The sequence below is a fragment of the Rana temporaria genome, chromosome 5, assembly GCF_905171775.1.
Source record: "Rana temporaria chromosome 5, aRanTem1.1, whole genome shotgun sequence".
NCBI lineage: Eukaryota > Metazoa > Chordata > Amphibia > Anura > Ranidae > Rana > Rana temporaria.
In genome coordinates this window covers 131302061-131321560 of record NC_053493.1, presented here as the reverse complement: position 1 = coordinate 131321560, position 19500 = coordinate 131302061, and the positions used below count along the sequence as shown (strand labels likewise).

Here is a 19500-nt window from a genome sequence, read left to right as displayed (position 1 = left end):
TGGGTGTTTAGACACAGCTGATCATGTGGTAAAGAGCCTACATCAGAGGCTCTTTACCTAGATTGGAGAAGCGGTGTGTCGAATCAACACACTGCACCACCGAGCGCCATGCTGCACGCCCCCGGGGGGTGCGCACAAGTGGCTTATCCTGCTGGATGTCATACAACGCCCAGTCAGGATAACAGAATTACCCAGCGGCCATAATTCTGCATACAGCGGCAGTAAGTGGTTAAAGAGGACTTCCAGATTCCAATAAGGATCCCCAGAACCACCGGGCTAGGGTTGTGGGGAAAAGGACTTTGTGCTTATCAACATGGGGATAATAATTCATGGCATGCGTGTACCTTAGGGTAAAACTACCTCTGAGTTTGCCCTGTTTGCCAAAGGACAGCTCTATGCTCTCCCTCAACACTCTACAGTTTCAGCACCATCTTTGCAGTAGTGGCTGCCAGTTTCTCCCACTTTTGGCCATAGGGCAGCCTATGGAGTTGCACCATCTTGAACTGGGCAGAGCTCCTGTGCACATTACAGATGTTAAGAGTGTACACTGTAAATGTAGAGTAGGAATGGAGTTTTTTGGCAGAAGAGACATACAAAGTCTCTTCTGTCAATTAACTGTGCATTTTGTTTTTTTCTCAAATTCATAGTATTTAGCTACAGTATGAACATGTAAAAGTACTAAAAATTACCATACTATATACAATTGTGTCACACTTGGTGTGTGCAAACAGTAACATTTTTGAAAAAATGGTAAAGTAAACTTGCGCTTACCATAATCATCTGAAAAAGCTTGGGTATCAAGTTGCTATGTTCAATGTCCCTATAAAAAATAAATATAACATGTATGTTTGAATGATATATACATGCATCTTGTTTTAAAAAGGCTGTTACTTCACAGTTGTTTGGTGGAGGGATTTGTTGCCCATTTCACACTAACTTATAAGTATCAAAGATTTCACTACTGAACTATGCCTTTATGACATATTATTGCCCTTTGCGTTTTAATATAAAAAAAAAAAAAAAAAAATCTTCATATTTTCTTTTGCTTAATTGGAAGGTGTTTTGCATGGTTTTGCATAGAGCAGCCTATTTATTTGCGGCAAACGTGACAAAGTAGCTCATGTACCTTTTTAAACTTCCAAGTGTTTTTAACACTGAAAAAAGCTACTTACTCTGCTTTTTGCATTTGGGGTACCATTAACAATGGGTGCCACAAGTGCCAGGCGTGTTTTGTAAACATGCATGTTTGCTAAATGATATAGTGTGAATGCAGCCTAAAAGTTATGAAAAGATCAACAAACAGAAGTTAATTTCAGTCCCCCCAATAACGTATAATTATCAGGCATGAATTCATGGGTTGATAAGCATAGAGGACAATTTTGGTATGCTTCACTTGATTATTGCTAGTTACATTTCATTATTAAGAAGCAGCTGCTAAATTGGGAGGATAAGATCAAAAGAGGAGGTCATTTTAGAAAACTGAATGAACAAGTATGAAGAGTAGATCAGGTTTTAACTAATTAACACATTAGTCACACATACCAAGCCAAACTGCAAAACATGTTAAATGCAGGTGGTTATAAATCTGTTAAAAGATAGGTAAAAGAATAGTGCTGAGCTGTTGCAGGAAATGACTAATAAATGTGCAAATGATCCACTAAAATCACATGATGGCATAAATAATACAAATGATGCAAATAATACAAGTGCAAGTGAAGTGCAAGTGACAGATAATAAATGCGCAAAACATTGCTACATATGGGTGAACTCAAAATGTTGCTTGGATGAAAAACCTACTGAGAGGGTAATGGTGTGCAAACAACATGCAAAAAAAACAAAAAACTGAATGCTCATAGAGCACAATCAAGGTAGTAGTGATTGTCACATAAGTGTGCATGGGTGAAACGTGATTGGGTCCTTGAATCTGACAATACAATTACAAATGTAGGTGGGTGAACAAGGTCACACATACGCAGTGATGGATGTGGGGTGATGACTCCACGAGCGTTGAGCTCGCCTGCATCACTTCCGGTGCCTATATGTCCCTACATGTATCGTCAAGGTCACCTGACTTCATCATCCCCTGAGCAGACTCGCAACGCGTTTTGTGAATGGTCTTGCAGTCTTCTGAGACCTGTGTGTATCCCAGAAGGCTGCAGGGAGAAGGAGGAAAGCCAAACATTTTTGTTGATTGCCGTGGCGATCTGACCCAGAAGTAGAAGTGGGTACCTGCTCCCACAGTCCCCCAAAAAGTGTCAAATGTGGCAATGGGGGGGAGGATGCAAACAAGTGGAAATTCCCCTTTTGAGTGAAGCTTAACTTTAAAGTGATTGTAAAGTCTTGGCTGCCTTTATGTAGTTGGTTGGTCCTCTTCTCGGGTCCCTCTTTGCTGCTCCTGGCCCCTCCCTCCTGTTGAGTGGCCCCACAGCAAACAGCTACACACAGAAGGCTTTGTTATCTTAAGATAAAAAAAACTTCTGTCTTTACAACTCCTTTAATGAACTTGTTATTCAGTACTTTGTGCAGGATTTATGACATTTTGCACTGGTATGTCATGGGATGACATACACAGATGGAGCACAAATGATCCCAAAACTGGTTAAGATTACATTTGAAGTGTGAATAACTTTTGAATTACTTTACCATTTGTCCTTTTAGCCACCATTCACACTTCAGAAATTTTCTGCTGGTTTCCCTACGCCTGACTATGCCTTACTACGCAGAATCCTATTCTTTCTATTTGCGCTTGTTCAAGCTTGTACGCTCAATCACCCTACACTCTACGTCCTATGCTCAAAAACGTACATAAGCTTTTTTGTTTAGCATATTAAATTTTTTTCATTCCACAGAGTGGGAATGCCTGTAAATGTTCTATATGCATGTTTTCTTTTTGTGCATTTTTACGCCTGAAGAACTTCTCTCCTCCCCTGGCTATCCTAAGAAACAAATAGGTGGATTCAGAAAGACTTAGGCTGGCGTATCAGTAGATACGCCAGCCTAAGTCTGAATTTGCGCCGGCGCTAATTTAAGCGTATTCTGGTAACCAGATATGCTTAAATTAGGCTCAGATAGGAGCGGCGTAAGTGTCGTACACTGTCGTATCCTAAAGTGTAATTTTTAGGCTGACTGCTAGGTGGCGCTTCCATTGCGGTCGGCGTAGAATATGTAAATCACTAGATACGCCTATTCACGAACGTACGCCCGGGCCAACGCAGTAGAGATACGCCGTTTACGTAATGCATTATCAGGCCTAAAGTTATTCCATCGAATAGCTGGAATAGTAATGTTAAGTATGGCTGCCGTTCCCGCGTCAAAATTCGTCATTTACGTAATTTACGTCCACGTCGAAACCAATAGGACCATGCGGCATACTTTGCCGCAATGCACACTGGGATATGTACATGGACGGCGCATGCGCCGTTCGTAAAATACGTCAATTACTTCAGGTCAACCGCCATTAACATAAAACACGCCCCCTTAGCCGAATTTGAATTAGGCGCCCTTACGCCTGCCCGATTTACGATACGCCGCCGTAACTTAGCAGGCAAGTACTTTGTGAATCATGTACTTGCCTTGCTAACTTATGGTGGCGTAGTGTAAATGCCATACGCTACGCCGCCGCAACTATGCGCCTGCCATCCTGAATCCAGCTAAAACTCCTGAAGCTTACACATGCAAAAAACTATTTTAAAGTACCTGAAAAGGTGCTTAAAAATTACTAGTAACATGCTCTGCTCAGCTGTTAGATTGTAAGAAGCCCCCCCCCCCCCCCAACTGTCTTGCATTGGATTAAACTGTAACTGTACAGTCTCCTGTTACTTAGCATATATAAGCCCTGAATAATACTACGACTTCTAACAATATCAATAATATACTGTCTATCTGGGAAATCCCTGACAAGGTGCAAAAACAAAATAAAATAAAAACTTGCTTATTTCATATCATTCCATCTTTTATAACCCCCCCCCCCTCCCACAGGTCCTGCTCTAAAAGTTATACACAAACATCTTCCCTAACCTATATCTAATACTAGCCTAATGCCACGTACACACAACTGTTTTTCGGGATGTAAAAAAAATAAAAAAAATAATGTCTTTAAAAACGATCGTGTGTGGGCTCCAGAGCATTTTTCACAACGTAAAAAATGGCCATGCTCTAAATTTTCACGTCGTTTTTAACGTTGACATTTTTAACGTCATTAAAAATGGTCGTGCGTGGGCTTTAACAATGTGAAAAAAATGCGCATGCTCAGAAGCAAGTTATGTTCTGGTAAAACTAGCGTTTGTAATGGAGATAGCACATTCATCACGCTGTAACAGACTGAAAAGCGCGAATCGTCTTTTACTAACAAGAAATCAGCAAAAGCAGCTCCAAGGGTGGCGCCATCCGAATGGAACTTCCCCTTTATAGTGCCGTCGTACGTGTTGTACGTCACCGCACTTTGCTAGAGCATTTTTTTTTCACGATCGTGTGTAGGCAAGGCCGGTTTAACAATAATCGGGTTGAAAAAAACGTTGTTTTTTCTAGACCATTAAAAATGGTCGTGAGCACGCGGCATAACTCCTAAATATTATTTTTTGTCTTATTCTGCATGAATATTTTTGCTCAAATATTTGTGCATAAAGCAACCAGTTTTAGGCCAACAGCTCACTGTGCTAAAAACATAGTAATGAAAACAAATAAACCACATTTTTACATTTTCACATACAACATAAATCAATATTTTACTCCTAAACTAGAAAAAAATATATATTTATCTGGCAAGAAATGTTTTAATAAACACACTCCTACTCTTCTTCTCCTGACAATACCATGTCAAGGAGACTGTTCAACAGAACAAAGAAAAAGACTAGGTGTAATTTTTTTGATAAAAGCAAGCCCACATTGATTTTTATTACTGCGGAAAAATATCAATCTGATGATTCATTGCTAACATGCATTGAAGTATTTGTAATTAGTAGAAAAGGGAAGTACTCAAAAGATAGAGAAAAAGATGCTGCCATTTTATCTACTGCAATATGAAAGAGGGTATTCCAAGCATACCTTCAGATACGCATGTTACATGCTTATTTCTGTCAGCCAATTACAAACAAATTTAAAGAGCATTACCCATGCTTTCTGCCTGTACTGCACTCTTATCGATTACACTGTTTCCAGGTATCTCTGATGACTACAGAACCAAACCCCTTTATGGTATTGACAAATAAGAGATGGGTGAGGCTTCAAAGTCCTATCATATTTATGTTGTCCTAATACAGTACAGTGAATGAGCATTATCGTGTTAGGACTAGAACTGTTACTAGCAGAATCTCCAGCTGAACATAAAGGAAAAGCCTGAAAAAAAAAAGGCAGTCACACCATCCAATATTTTGTCTATCCTGTCAAGTGCTCCATTTCCTGCTGCAGAGAAGCATCCCATGACATAATATCACCACCTCCATGCTTTACTGTAGGAATGATGTTATTTGGATGGTGAGCTGTATGGGATTCCCACCAGACATATTGTTTGGTGTTGAGGCCAAACAATTACATTTTAGTCTCATTTGACCAGAACATGTGGCCTCAGAATCTTCAAGGTGCATTTTGGCAAAGCTCAGTCATGACTGCATGTGGCCTTTCTTGAGGAGTGGCCTTGTTCTTGTCACCCTCCCATACAATCCACATTTGTGGACAATTTGTGATATTATTGTCACATGCACACAATGACCTCTCTTTGTCCTAAATTCCTGCAACTGCTTCAGAGTTGCTGTAAGCCTTTTGGTAGACTCTCTGACCAGTTCCTTCTGTCTTTTTCATCCAGTCTGGAGTGATGTCCTGATCCAGGGAGGGTCTGTGTTGTACTAAATACTTTTCAGTTTTTATTAATGGACTTCACTGTGCGTCTAGGCATTGATAAAGCCTTTTTTTTTTTTTTAAATGTATCCGTCTCTTGACATTTGTCTTGCCACCCATAATTGATTGCTTGCTTCAGCTGCACTACCATGGAATGAAATGTTGGAGGAAAGCTCTTTTCATGCTGAGCTAATCAAACAGACCACAGATGATTAGAGTTGAAAGTCAAGTGGCTTTGTGTGCCATTGAGAAGATGATTAGCTACACCTGATTGAGTTTGCATGTCATTTTTAGGTGGGGGTGATCCTTTTTCCAACAGATTCAGTTTTTTTTTCTGACATGTTGGTGTTATATCTTTCACTTGGATGTAATAAGTTGCACTGATTAAATACAGCTGGATAAAACAAAAACGGGGTCTTCATTTCAGGCAGGAAGTCAACCAAAATGTGATTATTTTAAAGTGGTGTTTTTTTTCTATACCCGTTGTACAGTGTGCATTCTCCACCATTCATACTAGGGCAGTCCTGGAAAGTCTTGGAACACTTCTGTTTTGTTGCAGTTATTTGATCTGAAGGCTGCAAGTCAGTAAACTTCCCTTTAAAGCTCAGAGCTCACTCTAAAGCTCACCCACACATTACAACCTGATTGTACAATCTCCTTTAGATCTACAATTATGATCTGGAGGTTTAAGCAGGCACTTATATTACATAGCTTCTGTAAATCTAAAGTTGGTTGTATAGAAATTGTATGGCCAGATTGCAACATATATAGTGATCCTAAATCAGATAGGATACCTCTCACAAGGACCAGGATGACTGGGCGTGGGGGTTACTTCCCAAGAACAAGTGTTTTAATTAGGGTTGTCCCGATACCGATACTAGTATCGGTATCGGGACCGATACCGAGTATTTGCGCTAGTACTTGTACTCGCGCAAATACTCCCGATACTGGAATAGAATACTTTTTTTTTTTTTTTGAGTGCGGGTGGAGAGGGGGCGGAGCAGAGCAGTCCTCGAATGGGGGAGAGGAGAGCTGCTGCCGCCTTGGACAAAGCCAAGTCAATCCCCCCCCCCCCCGCCGATATCTAGTTACTATGCGCTGGGGGAACACAACAGCTGTCATTTGCATTTGAATAGCTGGGTGTTCCCCCGCCGCGCCGTCATGTGTATACCCCCCCTTGCCCGGGCACTTTGATACGACTGTCTATCAAAGTTTCTGGGCAAGGGGGAGGGGCTATACATGACAGCGCGGCGGGGGAACACCCAGCTATTCAAATGCAAATGACAGCTGTTGTGTTCCCCCAGCACAGGGGTCTCCAAACCCCGGCCCGCTTGTGTGTTCGATCCGGCCCGCCCGCTGTGCTTTTTGATTGGCTGCTGGGACCGCCGATGTCCCGACAACCAGTGACGTCACAGGCGCGGCACCTCCCCTCTTCCCGCCCGCTGTTTGAAATTACAAATCTTCCACGTGTGTAGCAGCGGGCGGGAGTTGGGACTCTGGAATCTAAGAAGAGGAGCAGAAGCCAGCTACAGCGGAGGCAAGTGAATGTTGCACAACGCTGATGGGGACATTGCTGTGCTGCGCTGATGGGGACACTTCTGCTGGGGACACAGGCTGCTGGGGACACATCTGCTGGGGACACAGGCTGCTGGGGACACAGGCTGCTGGGGACACATGCTTATGGGGACATAGGCTGATGGGGACACATCTGCTGGGGACACAGGCTGATGGGGACACAGGCTGATGGGGACACAGGCTGATGGGGACACAGGCTGATGGGGACACATCTGCTGGGGACACTTCTGCTGGGGACATAGGCTGATGGGGACACTTCTGCTGGGGACACAGGCTGATGGGGACACATCTGCTGGGGACACAGGCTGATGGGGACACATCTGCTGGGGACACTTCTACTGGGGACACAGGCTGCTGGGGACACTTCTGCTGGGAACACATGCTTATGGGGACATAGGCTGATGGGGACACAGGCTGATGGGGACACATCTGCTGGGGACACAGGCTGCTGGGGACACATCTGCTGGGGACACAGGCTTATGGGGACATAGGCTGATGGGGACACATCTGCTGGGGACACAGGCTGATGGGGACACATCTGCTGGGGACACAGGCTGATGGGGACACAGGCTGATGGGGACACAGGCTGATGGGGACACTTCTGCTGGGGACACATCTGCTGGGGACATAGGCTGATGGGGACATATCTGCTGGGGACACTTCTGATGGGGACACATGCTTATGGGGACATAGGCTGATGGGGACACCTCTGCTGGGGACACCGGCTGATGGGGACACCGGCTGATGGGGACACCGGCTGATGGGGACATTGCTGTGCTGCTGGGGACACATTTGGATGGGGACACAAGCTTATGGGGACATTGCTGTGCAGCTGGGGACACCGCTGATGGGGACATTGCTGTTCTGATGGGGACACCGCTGATGAGGACACGGGTGTCCCCATCAATGGTGTCCCCATCAGCACAGCAATGTCCCCATCAGAGGTGTCCCCATCAGCGATGATGGAGACACTGCTGATGGGGACATTTCTGTTCTGATGGGGACATTGCTGGGGACACTGCTGATGGGGACATGGGTGTCCACATCAATGGTGTCCCCATTAGGATAGCAATGTCCCCATCAGCGGTGACCCCATAATCGATGTCCCCATCAGCACAGCAATATCCCCATCAGAGGTGTCCCCATCAGTGGTGATGGGGACACATGTTGCTGGGGACACTGCTGATGGGGGCATTGCTGTGCTGATGGGGATGTTGCGGTGGCCACTGCTGATGGGGACTTTAGGGACATGGCTGAATTAAGGGACATGGCTGAATTAAGGGACATGGCTGAATTTAGGGACATGGCTGAATTTAGGGACATGGCTGAATTTAGGGACATGGCTGAATTTGGGGACACGTGGCTGCATTTAAAAAAAAGTATCGGTATTCGGTATTGGCGAGTACATGAAAAAAAGTATCGGTACTCGTACTTGGTCCTAAAAAAGTGGTATCGGGACAACCCTAGTTTTAATGGACGGGGACAAGCTCTGCCCTCCTCAACATATTACAACAGTTTGCCTTGCCTTTCATTTTTACATGGCACTATTTTTTCACAATTGGTTGAATTTGATGTGGGGATGCTGTCAGGGCTGGGCTAAGCCCTTCCTTCTCAGAGCAGGCCGCTCAGCTGTGTTAATTGCCAGCTCCAATATTTTCCACAGTGACTAACCTGATGATATCCTGTTTGTCAGTCCTGCTGGTTACTTAAAGGAGAAGTCCAGCCTGAGCTTTTTAGGATGGGCTTCTCCTATGGGTCACAGGAGTGTAATTAGATTTTTAGCGGAGAGCGGTCCGAAGTCCGCTGACATCACTGCCATCAGTCGAGGCAGCGCGTCATCCCGACTTCCAGGTCTGGATCCGCCAGCTACCTTGATTGATGGCAGTCTCAGTGAGCCGCCTGCCCCTCCACAGCTCAGTGCTCCAGTGAGCGTGGAGAAGAAGATAGGAGAGATGCTGACTGACAGTCAACAGCTTTCCTCTCCGGGATCTGTGAGAACCGAGCCATCGGCGATGTTCGGTGGCTTGGTTCTCAGTTCAGAGAAGGCAGGGGACAGCTGCAGCATTCAGAAGATGCAGTCAATCCATTTGTTGGTAATATTTTTTCCAGGTTGGATGAGCAGGATCACTGCATGGATCAGTTTGCCTTAGCATTACAGACACTCCTGAATCACATGGCTCACCTGGAATTTCCCACTGTGGATGCTCCGGTACAACCTGTGTTGCAGGCTCTCCCTGCTGCTGCTAGTCTCTGTGCAGGCACCTGCCTTGAGTATTACCTGTATAAGAGATATGTCCGGTTCTGCTCCGCTTCCCCAGCAATTTGGGGATGATCCAGGTTTCTCAATCAGGTTGAGATATACTTTGAGATGCTGCCCCAGGCATTTCCCACAGACAGAAGCAAAGTAGGTTTTGTGATATTTCTGCTTTCTGAGAGAGCCTTGACCTGAGCAAACCCTCTACGGGAGATGCAAAAACCCAATGTCCCGAGTTACCCAGAGTATTTGACGTTCCTGCATGCTCCGCTTCTGCTACCAAGTTCCTCATGTCCATCAAACAGAGTACAAGAACTGTTGGCGATTACGCCATTGAATTACGTACACAGCAATCCAGCTATAAACTTTTGATGCAATGGTACTACACCCCAGCACGACTCCATAAATTCTCAATATAAAACTCGAATAGATGCTGGCGATGTGGAGAAGAGTGTGGGACACGGTTACATATATTTTGGTCTTGCAAAAAAATAAGACCATACTGGATGGAGATTCAAAGAATTATGCAACAAGTTACTAATTTACAGTTAACTGATGATCCCGCACTCTTTCTCCTTCATTGTTCACAGATTTCGGTTCAGACTTATGAAAAATCGAAACTGTGTCATATGATCAACGCAGCTAAAGCAGGGATCTCCCTGCATTGGAGAGACATTGGACCCCCATCAATCTTAGAATGGCTTAACAGGATTAGAGAATAAGAATAAGAAAATAAGAAAGAGCAATATAACCAAACATGGAGGAGCTGGAATCTATTTAAGAATTCGGAAGAAGGGAAGATATTAAAGGAAGGGAAAGTATAAAAATTAGGAATATTTAATGGGAGTCATATATATTGGAAAGGGAAGGGTACCCTGTGCAATGTGAAAGACTGCTCCGTCTCCAGGGAGGGGGGTCCCCCCCTTTTTTTGGGGAGGATGGGGGGGGGGTAGATTAAAGTTCCTCACCCTACCCTCTGTGAGAGAGAGGGAGGGGGAAGGAAAAGGGAAATGGGAGGTAAAAGGGGAAAAAGAAGTACAGTCCATCAAGTAACACTCCTGCTGGTCAGGAGTATTTTTTGGTAACGGCAAAGAAGGAAAAATATTGAGGAAAGTATGTAAAGAGAAATAAATATATGGGTATAATTAGGAGGGACTGTAATCAAGGATTTGTTTTGTGTTTTTTTATTTTATTTTTATGGAGGGGGTAGGCTTTGGATAATATTATAAAAGGATGGGGAGCGCGCTGAGTCAGATATAGGTCAAAGTTAATAAAAAGTAGTGGGGCGTTGGAAGCAAATATATAGTGATTTATAGAACCCATATGGTTTAAACAGTAAGACTTAATCAGAGATGGATTAGATGGATATTATGAGATATTTTTGTTTATTTTGTCTTACTATTGTGACAGGAAGTCAGGTAAATCTGTGGGTGTTGTCACTGCTGGGACATACGTTTCTGCCTTGTTAGACAATACACCAATCATTATTAGGCGTCGGCTGCCATAAATAGCCAGGAAGGCTAAAGGCCGTTGGAAGACTCCAGCTGTTCAGAGTGAGGCAATTAAGGACCTCTATAAAGTAGCCCAGAAGATAACCACTAATGGGCTGCATCACTCCTAAGGCTGTGTGAACAGGAGAAGCAGTGCCAGACAGTCTCCTGATGAGGTGAGGAGACCATTGACTTTTCTGTGTGATAAAAAGTCCAAAGACTATTGTTTGTGCTGTATGAGCAGCACTGTCTATCCAGCGGTAGGCTGTGTTAGACTTCATAGATAGGTTCCTGTGTGGAAGGTAGACGCCCAGAGTGGCTAGAGTTTATTTTATGTTTTGATTTTGTTTATGCTGTTTGGATACTTGCAATTGTTTTCCAGCAAGAAGGAAAATAAACCAGAAACTTTGTTTTCAACCGTTTTTGATTGCCAGTCTGTATAAGTTCAGTGTGTGGTGAACCCATCCAAGGGGTCACACACCCCGCTACCGAGCTAACCCCTCACATATGGTGGAGTGCCGCGGGCAGTTAAAGTAAACCCAAAATGGAGGAGATGCTGAAACAGCTGGTTTTATCAAATGCAAATCAACAGCAGATGAATGCAGATTTGGAGCGGAGCCTTGCAGCTCAACAACAGGCTCACCAAGAGAACCTTGCAGCTCAACAACAGGCTCACCAAGAGAGCATGGCAGCTCAACAACAGGTTCACCAAGAGAGCCTTGCAGCTCACCGAGAGAGCATGGCAGGCTGGGAACAGAGACACCAGCAGCAAATGAGGCCATCATGACACAACAACAAAGCCCAGCAGAGAATTGTCTGTTGTTGGAGGAGTGCAAAGACTTTGAAATATTTGATTTGTTTACTGGTGTCCTTGGAAACAGTCCACCCTTAACATCTCACTGGGAGCGGTGGGATACATATTGTGAGGATCTGACCAAGTACACAAAGCTAACTAGTTTGGAAACATGGGGAACAAAAGAGCTGGATTATCTTCGTCTTGATGACTTTTCAAGTCCCTATCCGGATGAAAAAGTTATCAGTAAAACTCCCACTCTTGCTCAGCTAAACAGTGAGGAGCTTTGTAAAGACCTATTTGAAAGAGTCCCCATACCTGTGCAAAAGGCTTTGAGTGGTGCTGAAATGAACATGGAGGAAATTGATCACGTGATCATAGTGGGTGGAGTCACTTGTGTACCTAAAGTTCGAGATGCAGCCAAGGAAAGTACTTGTTTTTGTGGTGCTGTAGCCAAAAAAGAGGAAAAGACAAATGAAGATTTTTTTTCAGTGTGAAAGTAGTACAAAATGTTTTAAAAAGGAATACCGCTGTGATGGGGTGCCACAGTGTTCTGATGAATCTGATGAGAAAAACTGCTGGAGATCACCAGATCCTTCTGTTTGGTGTCTTTCAAAGACTTGCTGCGTTTTTCAGAATTGGATCTGTGATGGTAAACCAGACTACAATGATGAGCCTGATGAACAAGGCTGTGAACGTAAGAAATGTGGCAGTAACAAGTTCCAGTGTACTAATGGACAGTGTATTCCCTATACTATGCACTGCGATGGAGACAGTAATTGTGGTGACCATTCAGATGAACAAAACTGTATAGTCACTAAACACGTCCGCTGTCAAAGTGGGGAATTTAAATGTCCATCTGGTGAATGCTTGCTAATGGAATGGAAATGTGATGGTGCAAAAGACTGTAAAGACGGAAGTGATGAAAAGGACTGTAAATTGGAGAAGATCACTTGTGAAAATGAGCAGTGGGCTTGTGCTAGTGAAGATCAATCTATTCCGACCTTCTGGCGGTTTGATAGTCGCACGGACTGCCATGATGGCAGTGATGAAGTTCACTGCAAACTGCAGATGTGCAAAAGTAACGAGTATCAGTGTAAAAATCTTAATTGTGTTCCAACTAATGCTGTTTGCGATGGACAATCTGACTGTCTGGATGACTCCGATGACGGTGGTGCAACCTCAGTTCAAGATGAGCGTGACTCTGATGATTCAGAAGATAATGAACCTAGGGAGCGAACATCCAGCGATGTAGAAAATGGTAGCAATCGTAATGCTAGTGACTCTGAAAATGAAGATGCTCAAAACCGAATTGCCAGTGATTCGGAGGATGAGCCAACCAGAAAAAAAGGCATGAATGAAATTGAGGTTGGGGTAGACGAGGAAGGATTTGTTTACCTTTCATTTAAAAACCCGGAGCCAGTTGACAATCCACAGTTCCTCTGGTCCAAGGACTACAAGGGAGCTCCAGACTCAGAGAGAACAGACATTTCTACCGATGGAAATAAGTCTAAACTTATTCTAACAAACCCTTCTGAGGAAGATGTAGGCACCTATGCTGTTGAAGTGCCAAATACAGATGGAGTATCTGCTAGTCACATGCTAACAAAGGAAGAACTAGAGGAACTGATGCGCAAAAGCCAGGATGTACGACATCCACTGATACGGAAAAACTCAGGCTGGAATGTGGATGTACTGGAGAATGGAGATGTGCGCCTCTGGTTAGTAGAAAAACTGTCCTCTGATGCAGTTTTGGAGATGATTCTTAATGACAAAGTCATCCAAAATACACCGAAATGAAAAATAACATTTGACAAGGAAAATGGACTTATTGAAATAATTAAGGAAGACTTTGGTGAAGAAGATAAAGGAACGTATACTGAAAAAGTAGTAGATGGAAAAGCATCAAACCAGCTCATTGTTACCCTTACTGGGGAGGATTTTGATAAAGTTTATGATGAGTCCCAAAAGAAGGTCACAGAAGACTGCCATGTTATTATGATATGCAAAGTTAAAAATACCAAAACAGAGACCACGCTCAAGTGGTCTGTGGACAAGAAACCACTATCTAATGGACAATTTGATAATCAAACTGGGTCAGGGACACTTGTAATGAAAAAGTTTACAAATGAAGATAAAGGACTTTACAAAGCTGTGGTAAAAGATAGCAGGGGAGACGACACGACTGAAATGGATCTTACCAAAGAAGGTATTGAAGATATAATGCAGGAAATTTGTAGAAAAAGTGCAATGTCTGCCTCCCCACTGAAAGGTAAAGGCACAGCTGACGGAATTAAGATTTACAGCGATGTGAAATATTTCATGGAGAGCATGAATCCTGTGTGGCACCACAAAGATAAGAAAGTGGAGTTTACTAGAGAGGTGGAAGAAGAAGAAGACAATGAAGATGACAAACCTGATATCAGTGATACCTTTTCAGAGCCAGGTTATGAAAATGATTCTGTTGAAAATTTGAAAGGAATAACTGCCGTGTCATCGAGGAAAAGACGAAAGCGAAGGTATTTCTGGGAATATAGCAAGCAATTAATGCCTTCTCAACAGGAAGGGATGCTGAGACCGTCTGAATGGGACAGACACACGCTTCCCAGAAATATGTACCAGAAGAATGGTCTGCATCACGGCAAGTACACTGTGAAGAAATCTCGCAGGACAGGTGTGGAAGACCTAACTCCAAATCCAAGAAAACTTCTGCAGATTGGTGGTGAACTGCGTAAACTGAATAAAGTAATCAGTGACATAACACCCGTATCGGAGCTTCCTGTCACTGCCAGGTCGCGATCTCGTAAGGAGAAAAACAAGCTGGCTTCCAGAGCTGGCCGTCAAAAAACCTCACTCTGACCATTGACTTTTCTGTGTGATAAAAAGTCCAAAGACTATTGTTTGTGCTGTATGAGCAGCACTGTCTATCCAGCGGTAGGCTGTGTTAGACTTCATAGATAGGTTCCTGTGTGGAAGGTAGACGCCCAGAGTGGCTAGAGTTTATTTTATGTTTTGATTTTGTTTATGCTGTTTGGATACTTGCAATTGTTTTCCAGCAAGAAGGAAAATAAACCAGAAACTTTGTTTTCAACCGTTTTTGATTGCCAGTCTGTATAAGTTCAGTGTGTGGTGAACCCATCCAAGGGGTCACACACCCCGCTACCGAGCTAACCCCTCACACTATATATAAGTAGCCCCATAGTCTGTAGATGGTCTGACTGTTGGTGTCTTTTTCTGTATAAACAGACTATGTGAATATGTGAGTTTAATGGAAGAACAATGAGAATTGAAATATGTATATGGTCAATGGAAAAGATGTGATGTGTTACCTGTACCTTCTTTGAATATATAAATAAAGAATATTTAAAAAAGAATTACGTACTGTTGGCAGCAGAGGTCACTTGGAACAATGAGGCCCTCGTGGCTGCTTTTTCTCATGGTCTCTCAGATACCATCACAGATGAGATAGCAGCCTGAGATATACCCACTAAGCTGGAGAAGTTGATCATGTTTGCCATCCTCATTGACTCCAGACTCAAGAGACAGACTCTCTTTTAAGGAGCGCTTGCGGAAGCCTGTACATTTGTCTCCGAGCTTTGAAGTCCCACCCTTGATTCCCTCACCTCCCATTCCTCCTAATACCGAGTTGGTCAGTGAAGATGCAATTGGGCGTCACATGTCTCTCTGTGGATGAGTGAACCTTTAGGAGGAGGGAAATATTGTGCCTTTATTGTGGCCAGTGAGGTCACTTTTTGAAGTATTGTCCTACCCGTCCAGGGGACGCCCAAACCTTGAGGTCCAGTAGCGGACAGACCTTAGGTGGTGTTGCTTCGTTCCCCGTTATCCAGAAGGATAAGCCTCTGTGTCCTGGATATCCTTTCTTGGTCTGAGTCGTCTGTTCAGATAAAGGCTCTAATCGATTCTGGGGCTGCAGGCCTGTTCATTAAAGCTGGCTTTGTATCGCAGCACTCATTTCTGCTGTAGCTTCGTGCCACTCCACTTGCCACTGAGGCTCTTGACGGGAGACTTTTACAACTTGCCCATGTAACTCATGAGACTGCTCCGTTGTCCATGCCTATAGGGGCTCTTTACTGTGAGATAATCCAATTCCAAGTTATTTCCTCACCTGGTTACTGAGGCACAGCACCTCTTTTGATTGGCTTTGTCCTAAGGTTTTCTCCTGGTCACCACAATGCAGCAAGACATGTTTCCAGAAGGTGGCTAAGGTCCTATGAACCTCTTCACTCTCCTCCCTGACGGAGTACCACAATTTTAGGCGATGTCTTTGACAAAAGTCAAGCAGGTACTTTGCCTCCACACCTGTCATATGATTGTGCAATTGACCTTCAACCTGGTGCCATACTCCCTTGTGGCCAGGTTTACTATTTATTGGTCTCAGAGGAGGAGGTTTATGGAGGAATATGTTGCAGCTGCACTTTCTTGAGGATTCATCCGCAAGTCCTTGTCTTCTGCTGGTGCTGGTTTCTTCTTTGTGAAGAAGAGTGGTGAACTGAAACCTTGTATTGATTACAGGTGTTTTACGATTAAGAGTGCTTATCCAATTCTGTTGATTACGGAGTTATTTGACCGTCTCAAGGGAGCAACGGTTTTCACAAAGCTTGATTTCAGAGGAGCATACAACTTTGTGAGGATTAAGTAGGGCAACAAATGGAAAACTTCATTTAATACTAGAACAGGCCATTATGAGTACCTCATAATGCCATTTGGCCTTTGCAACTCTCCGGCATTTTTCCAGGAATTTATCAATGATGTTCTCTGAGATTTGTTGCAGCTATGTGTGGTGGTTTACCTTGACAATATCCTCATTTTTTCCAAGTTCCTAGAGAGCCACCACACAGATGTCTGTCATGTGGTTCAGAAGCTGAGAGAGAACAATCTCTATCGTAAATTGGAGTGCAAGTTCCATCATGAACAGGTTAAATTCCTGGGTTATGTCATATCCATTGCCTGTTTGATGGACCCAAAGAAACTTTCAGCAGTCCTACAGTGGCCCCGATCCATGGGTATACGTCATCTGCAATATTTTCTTGGATTTGCCAATTATCGAAAGTTCATTCGTAACTTTTCGTCTCTGGTCAAGCCTCTGACTGATATGACCAGAAAGGACGCTAACCCACAGAGTAGGTCTCCGGAGTTCATTAAGGCCTTTGAGAGTCTCAAGGCTGCTTTTTTTTCTGCTCCTGTGTTGGCACATCCTGATCCTAGGTTACCCAATAGCCTTGAGGTTGATGCTTCTGAGACTGGAGTTGGCGCCCTTCTGTCTCAACGTCGTACCTCTGAGAGCGCTATGCATCCTTGTGGCTACTTTTCCAAGTAATTGTCACCTACAGAGTGCAATTACGAGATTGGGGACGGAGAGTTGTTAGTGATAATTTTAGCCCTTAAAGAATAGGAGGCATCTCCTCAAAGGTACCACTGTGCAGGTTCTAATTCTTACTGACCATAAGAATCTCACATTCTTGTCTGAGGCTAAACGCCTCTCTCCCAGAAGGGCACAATGGGCTCTATTCTTGTCACGTTTCAATTACATTGTTTCATTCTTAACTGATACTAAGAATGTAAGGGCTGATGCTTTGTCCAAACAATTTTCCTCCACTTCTAAGATGGAATTGGTTCCTGTTCCTGTGATTTCTCCTGGTCGCATTCTGGCTACGGTTCGCACCACTTCTCCTTTGGGTGACAAAATTCTTGCCGCTCAGGTCCATGCTCCTCCTGAGAAACCTTGTGACCGCTGCTTTGTCCCTAAGAGTCTCTGTACTGCTGTGATCCAGACTTACCATTCTCCCAAGGCTGCTGGCCACCCTGGGAAGAATCAATTTTTTGGGCCATTTCCCAACAATTCTGGTGGCTTAGTCTACATGCTGATGTAGCCGCCTTCGTAGCCGCTTGTTCCGTGTGTGCTCAGACTAAGACACCACAACACCTTCCAGTGGCCCTCCTACAACCCATACCCAATGGAGAGCAGCCTTGGACCCACCTGTCCATGGATTTCATTGTGGAGTTACCCAACTCTCAGGGCAACACAGTTATCCTTATGGTGGTTGATCGGTTTTCGAAGATGTCTCATTGTATTCCACTTAAGAAGTTGCCCACATCTAAGGAACTGGCTTCCTTTTTTGATCGGGAGACCTTTCACTTACATGGGCTACCCAAGGTGATCATCTCGGACAGGGGTAGTCTGTTTGTGTCCCGGTTCTGGCAAGCCGTTTGTGCACAGTTGGGAATTCAGCTTTCTTTCTCCATCATAAAAACTGGTCAGGACTCTTACCTTGGGACTAAGTTTGCTCACAATATTGCCTTGAATTCTGTTTCACGATTGTCCCCATTTATATAAAAATATGGTTTCCAACCTTCCATGTTGCCTGACTAAGTTGTTCCGCAGAGCATCCCTGCATTAGAGCAGCATCTCTGTGGTCTTCGTTCCACTTGAGCACAAGTCCAGAGGGCTTTGCGACATGCCAATGATATATACAGACTCTATGCTCATCGCAGACGTCGGCCTGTGCCTTCCTACCAGGTTAGGGACAGGGTCAGGCTGTCATCTCGCAACCTCCAACTTTGTATTTCCTCACTGAAGTTGGCACCTCGGTTTATTGGGCCTTTCCATATTCTCTGCAGGATTAACCCAGTGGCTTACGCTTTAGACCTTCCTTCTAATATGCATATCTCAAATGTATTCCATGTCTCCTTATTAAAACCTTTGGTCTGCAACCACTTTACTACCTCTGTGCCACATCCTCACCCAGTACAGGTTGAGAACCATGAGGAGTATGAAGAAAAGTCCATTCCACGAGGTAACGTAGACGCGTTTCACACAAACATCTCGTGCTTAATCATTACTGATGATTAATGATTAAGTAATAAGCATAATATGTTTGTGTGAAACGCATCTACGTGACCTCATGTTGGTGTCTTTGGTGTTGTCAATTTGAACAATAAAAGGCAATCGGCATTCCAGGATGTGCAGCCATTTCTTTTCTTACACAACCATCTCTAGGGTTTACAGAGAATGGTCCGAAAAAGAGAAAATATCCGCGGTGTGTGAATGAAAATGTCTTGTTTATGTCAGAGGAGAATGCAATATTAACTCAAATAACTACTCGTTGCAACCAAGGTATGCAGGGTACCACCTCTAAATGCACAACAAAACAAACACACATCAGGAGGCACTCCTATCAGCTAAGAACAAGAAACTGAGGCTACATTTCAAACAGGCTCACTAAAATGAGACAATAGAAGATTAGAATAACATTACCGGGTCTGACGGGCCTGGATTTCAGCAGCAACATTCAGATGATAAGGTCAGAATTTGGCGTAAACAACATCAAAGCATGGATTCATCCTGCCTTAAATCAACAGTTCAGGCTGGGGGCGGTGTGGGGGATATTTTCTGGGCAAACTTTGAGCCCCTTAGTACCAACTGAGCATTGTTTAAACGTCATGGCCTACCAGAGTATTGTTGCTGACCATGTCAATCCTGGTATGACTACAGTGTACCCATATTTTTATGGCTACTTCCAGCAGGATAATGGCAC

At 43.9% G+C, this 19500-nt stretch overlaps 1 protein-coding gene across 1 annotated transcript in view; it reads right to left on the bottom strand.

Annotated features, from left to right (window-relative positions):
- The window catches only part of ULK4 (unc-51 like kinase 4), a 798383-nt gene that overhangs the window by 421904 nt on the left and 356979 nt on the right, over positions 1 to 19500 (bottom strand). The window contains exon 31 of the mRNA XM_040353131.1: positions 772 to 820. Coding sequence (XP_040209065.1) covers positions 772 to 820 — 49 coding nt within the window. The remainder of the gene's footprint in view (positions 1 to 771; positions 821 to 19500) is intronic.